We start from the raw sequence: 8,609 nt of genomic DNA, 5'->3' as shown, positions 1-8,609 counted from the left end.
TGTAATTACAAGACCTATGCTTATCTCATTAAATTTCCTCCTCTTACCGAATCAAATTTATATAAATATGATATAAATTAATTTTATTACCTTGCTTAGATGTAATTCCACCTATGAATGCAAATCCACCGTGATCCCGCAAGTTTCTACTTCTGTTTCCACATTGCTGCAATTCACCACTAGGAAGTTCAAATCTGTTTTCAATTTTCTCATTTTTTTCTGGTTGGTTCATCAAATGGAGAATGCCCAACAGGGCAACATACCTAACAAATTTCGTATTAACAATATAAATATGTTTGTTTCATACATTTTTTTCATTCAGGACATAAATATGAGTAACTACTTTAACATTAATTACTTATTGATATACAATGATATATAATATACCTACAATTATTATGGAGTATTTTTCCTAAATAATAACTATCACAAATACAGGAAGATATGTATATAATATGGGACTATTTATTAGGCGGAAGTCGCCTAGTGGCAGACACCTAAGGTTATTTATAAGTAAATCAAAAAATATTTTATGAAATATTCATTACTTATGACCTATGTTAGATAACAAAGTTAGAAATCAAACTAAATTAAATAAATTAACTAAATAACAAAACTATATTAACAAAAATGAAAAATAATTAATACTATCAATCAAACTTTGGTAAAAAAATATGATTTTAAAAGTGGCACCTAGTACCGGACATTTCAAAACCACATATGTAGCCATCTCCACATTCTGGAATGTCTGCACATGTGTGTTTGAAGAATATTCTTAGATATTTGCAAAAAAGTCACTATTCATCACACTTCTGGCTGGGCCACACCAATGCTCTCAGCTGGTGCATTCACCATAAGCTCTTCATTCTTTGACTAGGATATACGAAAAATGGGGTAAGCAGTGATCGTTAGCACTCATACTGAACAAAATCAAATAATCGAAATAACTACGTAAATTTTCACAAGCAATATCAATATTTCTTCTGTCCGACACTAAGGGACGACTTAGTGTCCGGTGCTAAGGGACAGACATTTTCGTTCATTTAGCGGCACCTACTAAAATTGTTTAAAAGATCATTTTACGGATAAAAATCAAGTACTACTTTTTATTTTGCACTCAAATGTAAATGTATCAATATTAACCTACCTTCACTTGTATTTTGAAAATAAAAGATCTATACTCGCTTAGAGCGTCCGGCGCTAGGTGCCGTCCGGCGTTACGGGATCCTTTCCTATAATCCATGCGTGTTTTCAAATCAATTCAATTCAGAAATAAATATTTCATTACAATCATGTAATATACTGCTATATATAATATAACAGTACTTTCGTAGACAAAAATTAAAGTATATGATATAGGTGTGGCAAAACAAATCTGAAAAAAATACCAACATATTTTCCATTGATAGTGTGTTCCATTTACCGCTTTTGGTTGATAGGGATATAGTTTGACAAGACATTTTTGCCGTGCCAGACTATCTAATGACTAAATTGCCGGAGGTACTATGGTCGCGATTCTAGATTTGAGGTAAAAATTCTCCGTTAGCTTATTAGATTATTCGTGTGCTGTTGGTATGTCTGACTGTTTACAAATGTGTTCGGTAGGATAGTAACAGTTGCAGTGCCCTGTTCTATGTAGTCTGTATTTTTTTAGAATCACTTTATTTTGTCCATGTCTGTCAGTTTGGTGGCGTTTATGAACCATTTGTTGGCGTGATCTGTTAGTATGTCATTGTGTTTCTGCAATTTTGCAATCAGTAGTCTGTGAATGTCGATAATTTTGTGTTTGCGTCAGTGGGAATGTCGCATATGTAGGCGGTCCCAGGATGAAGCTTTGCGTTACTCCCGTTGCACCCTGTTAAATGCCAATTGTCAATATGTACTGAGAAGATGCGGTTTAGAAGAAAATGAAAATAATAATATTGTTATGCAGGGTGAAAAGTTAGGGTTCAATAATTTCCTCTCATCCACATGCCTTCTCGAAGTCGACCAATATTATCGGGTATGGTTTTGTCTTTAAAGTTAAGTACGGTGATTTCTATAAGTTGGATCTGATGTCGATTGCTGTTTTTTGAACCCTGGTGGTGTGTATCTAGTATATTTTGTTTTGTGTTATGTGTCTGTTGATGAGTTTGAGCCGTAAAATTTTAGTTAGATCGCTCATTGTTGTGAGGTGGCTGTTGGGTCTGTAGTTCTGTTTCATGTTTGGCTGTTTCTCTGATTTTAGTACGAGAAATATCGTGGATTTATTCAAATAAGAAAGCAGCAACATCCAGTACTTAGTTATTATCCGGTTTGTTATAGGGTAAGTAGTATTAGTGCGTTTGTAAATAGTTCTTTCCGCAAAATGTTTTGTAGTTCACTTGGTTCTTGTACTTTCCACTTGGATGGTTTTTGTTTATGATTTTGAATTTCCAAACTGTGGGAGGGCCTATATGTATAGGTGGGTTGCTATCCTTGTATTGTTCATTACAATTTCAAATGTTTTTCTATTAGTCTCGTTTCGGGTTTGCGTTTGACATATAGACGCTTTCTTTGTGAATGTCTTTAACGTTTGTTGCCAATACTTTAGCTACTGACATCGTGGCAAGTATAAGTATATAAAAATTTAAATAAAAATATTCAATTTGAATTTACATTACCTTGGGTCCTAGTTGATCAAAACCACAAGCTGATTGTTTTAAGTAATTTAATATGTTTTCATCATCTCTGGAGGTTGGAAGTAGTTTCATGAGAGAATCACAAGAACGAATGCTAATACATGCTCCAAGAAAATTTTGCGGTGTTTTGCACTGCTGCAGGCATTCCTCAAAATCTAAAAATTAATATATTATAGAATAAAAATTTTTTTGACTGAAGATTTATATAAATATAAAAAATAAGCTGATAAAATGCAAACAAATAAAAATTGTTTATGGCAAGATGCAAGATACCGTAAACAAATGCCACTTAGTCAGTCTTAAAATATACACTTAAAAAAATTAAATAAAATCATAAAAAATATATTTTAAATTTCTCATGATTATTGACAATGGCAATCATTAACTTTTCTCAGTTATATTAGACTAATAACCGAATAATCGTACTATTATGTAATATGGTTAATGGCAACTCAAACACTATAATACGTAAGAGGAACAATCATGCTATATTATAGCGTGGTGTGTGTTTAATATTGAAACACATACTTTTTTATGTATTTTACACGTTTTTGCTAATATTTCAGAATATAAAAACACACAAAATAGTTTCATTAATCTGAGAATTTTCAACAAAATATGAAGTAAATGGAAATATTTATTGATTGAAAATCTTTCTTGATCTGTGCAATGAACTAGTTTTGAGTGAAATCTTTTACTTGATGTTGCATAAATTTGATTTTTTCATAAAATCGTAATTTAGAAACTTTATGATATGAATTTCGAACAGAATATAATCTCAGTAATTTCGATCAGAAAAAATTTTAGGCATAAAGTATTTTTACAAAAGTGGAACTGAAATAACAGTAATGTCTATTGCTGAAACTTCTCGTATCAAAAATTAATTTTTTTAAAAACCCTCTAACATTATTTGATTACTTTGAGAATTTTGAAATTTAAAAAAAAATATTTTTCCTATATTTCAACATTTTTTTTACACTTTGAATTTTTCTGAAATTTAATTTTTTTCAAAGCAATCATGTTGTGTGGCTGTTTAAGAGAAAAAATATCGAAGCGCGTAAGCGCCGTATCGCAGCAGAACATGTTAACAAAATTCATACTATTATTAAACTCTCTATAGAATATCTAATAATTTGATGTGCTGATAAGTATAATGGTGATTACCAAATGGCATTTGTTTTTACTTTTTTCACTTTGAAACTGTTAGACCTACTTTTGCAAAAACTCAAACGGTACTTCATTTTGCCAATACAAATAAAATTATTTTTGCACCGTATCACCGGACCTGCCTTTGCCAAAAATGAATCATCACGTCTCCTTATCAATACGAATCGAAGGATTTTTTGAATCATTTTAATCGGTTGATCCGTACTCCTGAAATTTTCGACAAAATTTGTATCCGCACACACACATGCACACACACTCACATACATCCATTGGTGAATTAGTTTTTGGCGAAGGCAGGTCTAGTCGTTCCGAAGATACGGGGCAAAAAGTGCCAAAAATGGTATCTCAGTTTTTAAAAGAACGGAGCGTCCGATTTTAATAATTCAAAAAACATTTTACTTGTATTGACAAGATGAAGAACTTACCAAATTTTCATGAAAGCAGGTCTAGCGGTTTCGGAGATCTAATAAAAAAAGTAAAAAAAAGTGCTATTTGGCGGTCAAAATTGATCATTAGACATATGCGCATAAAATTATCAGATATTTTACAGAATTTTAATAATAAGTATAAATTTTGTTCACATTGCTATGGTTTCCGTACCAATGTTTATTCGTTAGACGGCGACGCGGCGCTTACGCGCTTTGACATTTCGTCTCTATGCAGTTAAAGCAGTACGATTGCTTTGAAAAAAAGTTCAGAATTTCCAAAATATGTCAAAATAAAGAAAACATTTTTTTTTCAGAAACATTTTTTTTTTCAAAAAAAAGTAATTTTTTGTCAAATTTATAGTTTCTCAAAAATCTATTTTTTTATTAAATACATTTTTTTCAAAAATGTTAATCGTTTTTAAAAAATAATAATTTATGACACGGAATGTTCCAGCAATTTGCCTTAAGGCACGATGCCATGCGCCCCACTAGTTTTCGATTTTTTTGCGATTACTATACTTACTCTACTCTATAATTTTTTCTCTAATGATTGCCTAATTTAATACAAATAAATAAAAAAACAGAGGACCCCACGTATCTTATTGAAATAAATAAAAAATAAAATAACTAAACACAAACAGTTATGAAATTATTGGTATGTATATTACTGATATCAGTAGTCAGTAATTATTCACATATGAAGAAAAAAATATTTGAAGGTAAACTGGTATTCCCGGTTAATGTTGAGAATCTTATTGAATCGCATATTCGTTGAAATCATTGAATTCATTCATTGAATCATATTAAAATATTAAATTAATAACAAAATATGTTATAGATACAAGACAAAATATTTATAGTACTACCTACAGTTAAGTATAATAAATGTTAAATTAATCAAATTGTCGTTATATAAATAAAATGGTATGCGGCAAACATTTATGAAATTTACTCATAAAAAATTATGAAAAAAAATTAATAATTTTACTATTGTATAGTTAAAAGCCTATTAATGCATAAACTATTAAAATTAATTGCAAAGAAAAAAAGATAATATATAAAAAAGTAGTCGATAACTTTTACTGTACAGATTGATAAGTGTAAGCATTTTATTTTATAGATTTACAAAAAAAACTTTTAACTCATGCATTTTGGTTTCACAGTGTGATCAGAAATTTAATATTTAACAATGTAGTCACAATTAACAAACTTAATACAAAAGAAATTTCTTATAAAATGTCAAAATCGAATTTTTAAAATATAAATTTTTCAGAAACAATTTGCGACTAATATGTAAAATAATTTCTCAGTTTCATAAAATTAGATTGGACTGACGACCATACAGGGGAACTACTACAACACTTTGGAAACATCATAAAAACTTTCCGAAAAAGTTTATGTTTTCATAAACCGATTTGCTAATTTTATGTCTTCTCGACGTTTCAAGCCATTCTGAATCGAACGAGATGAAATTTGGAAAAAGAGTGTATGTGTGTGTATGTGAACAGATTTTTTGAAGTAAAACTTCTATAGGCGCGACTAGGGTGTAAATCCGTACAAATGCAACGGAAGTCCGTTACCACCGAACTGTTCGTCATTCGCTCTCGATTAAATCATTTCTATACGGCTCGATTGTGATTAGTCGTCGTGTATGAGAATAGAGATCTGTCGTTGTATGCATGCCGGCAACAACGTTGTATGCGTACTGATATCAACAAGGAAATCGACATAGATAAATAAACATTTTAAAATTACATTGTAGTACAAATCTTGATTTAATGAAAAATGCATGAATCAGAAGAATATTTCACCCTGTTTCTTGAAAACAATAAAACAAATGAAAGATTTGTGCCGTGTACTAAACGTAAGTTCATTGATTAGAAATTATTTCTATATTATTCGTAGTTTCTATAAACCATTGAAGTTATTAAAATGAAAAATATTTTTTAGGCAAAACAGATATTACAGCTGTTCATAGAATGAGATTATATCGACAGCGAAAAAGTAAAAAAATACAAGCAGTCAATGAATGTATGTTAATTTTAATTACATGAAGTTCTTGAAACACAATTACATGATGAGTGAAGTTGCGAAAACAATATTTGTTTAGGCGTTGTTTAACATAATCCACTCTGTGAACGAATATTATAGAATTTATTAATCAGCAATTACTTCATTTCTCTAATGAATGTTCATTTCTAAATACTAATTACAATGACAAACCGATCGTGTCATTTTTGAAGTATGACTTTAATTACATTATTGTTTTTAAATATTATACATATTTTTAATGCTATTATAAATATATAATTTATAATTTATCATTATATAAATATGTATAATGGTTGACACTAATAAATGTGTGCATCACGAGTATTACCATATTACTAATAAACATTATTCAAAATTGTTATATGATGTATTTATTCTTACTTAAGAGCCATTTTGTACAGTAGAAAATAAGTTTTACTTCAATCGCGTGTGAACCTTACGCGCACTCTTTTTTTATTTTTGTAGTTAACAGATAGCAACAAAAACAAAAGTTTGATGATGCACAACTTATAAATATTTAAAAATAAAAGTTGAAATAATGTGGAACCATTGGGCTTACCTTGTCCTGCAGTTTCACCAATAACGATCAGAAAAATTATTGCAATACCTACAATTGTTTTTTGCACAATTTTACACATATTAGAATAATAAAAATTGGAAGTTCTGAATATATAGCAGAACGATAAAATTGTAACCACTAAAAAATTTTGCAATAGATTTACTTTAATTGACGATAAGTAATTACCAATATCATAAGTAACACCTTTAAATTTTGCAAATTAAAGTTTATCCATTTCACTCATATATAATGTATTTTGCATATTTACTTGACAAGTTCAAAAATAATTTATTGAGTTGCTATCAATGAAGTATTTTATGAGTGAGTTACACGTGTAAAGTTGCAAATAATACTGACTCTTATTCAGATGTTTATTCCAATATTATATCCGATAAAAACGCGCAAAGAAGAGACCTAATATTTACACTTGAAAACAGGTCTTTTGAAAAATAAAGTAAAAATATACATAAAAATCCGTTATAATCATCAAGAGCGGTGACAAATTTGTACGAAAACAGAAGTTCTCAAATCGATGCAAAAATAAAAAGTTCAACAACTTCTATAAATAAAATAATGTCTTAACTTTTTTCCTCTTTTTATTTCCTTTTTGCTATTTTTTAAAAATTAAAGATATCTCAACAAATTTGCTGAATCTAGTTTCATCTAATTAAATTTTTCGTTTCAATAAATGATATTTTTATCCTTCAGTACCATGAATATGATAGTGGTGTATGGCATTGTGCTTTAAGGCAAATTGCTGGAACTTTCCGTTTCGTGATAAAATATTCCCAGAACATGAAATAATTTTAAATATATTATTATAAATACAGTAACCTTCATTTTTTGTATTTTATAGACAAAAGATAAGAGCTTAAATAATAATAATAAATTTGACGATGACGTTTATATAAGTTCACATGAAAAGTCAATAAACAAAACTTAATGAATCGGTTGGACCTATATTTGCATAAAGCTAATCATCATTTCTCCCAATCATTTTGAATTAAATGTTTTTTGAATGATTCAAATCGGATGCTCCGTACTCTTAAAATTTCGATTTCCATTTTATGCACTCGTTGCTTCGTATCTGCAAAACGGCTGGACCAACTTTTGCAAAAACTAATCAGCACATCTAGTTATCAGAAGAAACCGAATGGTGTTTAAATAATTCAAATCGGTTAACCGGTGCTCCCATAAACGCCGACAAAAATTGTATCCATACATACATACATACTACATACACCCACACACACACACACACATCCGTTTTTATTAGAGGTATGCCAAAATGTTCAGAAACCTCTTTTGATTTTTGGCCCATTACTGTAACTTACCCTACGAGAAGCAAATCAGAAATAAAATAACTATTAATTTATTTTATCTCTTGCCGAATTGCTTTTTTTAACTTAATCTACTTTTTATTTACTGTTTTCTAATTGTTTATACCTTTATCAGTGTAAAGGTTTAGTCGGTCCTTCTTAACCCACTCAAAGAAACTAAAAACCTAACTCAGAAGTAACAAGTCATCTAATAAAACAAATAAATTAACGTATACTTGAAGATTATATAAATTATCTCGTAAACTAAACAATAGTGCTCACCACCAAAAAATAAAACTATAAACGAAAGAAAATACTTTCGTTATTAATTTTCAAACATTGTCATTTATCTACAAATTTACTTTCAAATATTCTTGCTAACTAGTGACTCATGGAATCGTGCCTTAAGACAAATTGCTGAAAC

General features: G+C 29.5%; 1 protein-coding gene across 1 annotated transcript in view; it reads right to left on the bottom strand.

The window, feature by feature from the left end:
* LOC113383657 (venom protease-like) overlaps nt 1–3,901 on the bottom strand; it is a 20,836-nt gene extending 16,935 nt beyond the window's left edge. The window contains exons 1-3 of the mRNA XM_026621909.1: nt 3,874–3,901; nt 2,638–2,815; nt 91–263 (exon numbers count right to left, since the gene is read on the bottom strand). Of these exons, the coding sequence (XP_026477694.1) occupies nt 91–263; nt 2,638–2,815; nt 3,874–3,901 (379 nt within the window). The remainder of the gene's footprint in view (nt 1–90; nt 264–2,637; nt 2,816–3,873) is intronic.
* Between the last annotated feature and the right edge of the window lie 4,708 nt (nt 3,902–8,609).

Source organism: Ctenocephalides felis, unplaced genomic scaffold, assembly GCF_003426905.1.
Source record: "Ctenocephalides felis isolate EL2017-DRISC unplaced genomic scaffold, ASM342690v1 CF-g0.4_SCAFFOLD_03570, whole genome shotgun sequence".
NCBI classification, from domain to species: domain Eukaryota; kingdom Metazoa; phylum Arthropoda; class Insecta; order Siphonaptera; family Pulicidae; genus Ctenocephalides; species Ctenocephalides felis.
This window is presented reverse-complemented; position numbering and strand designations above follow the sequence as displayed.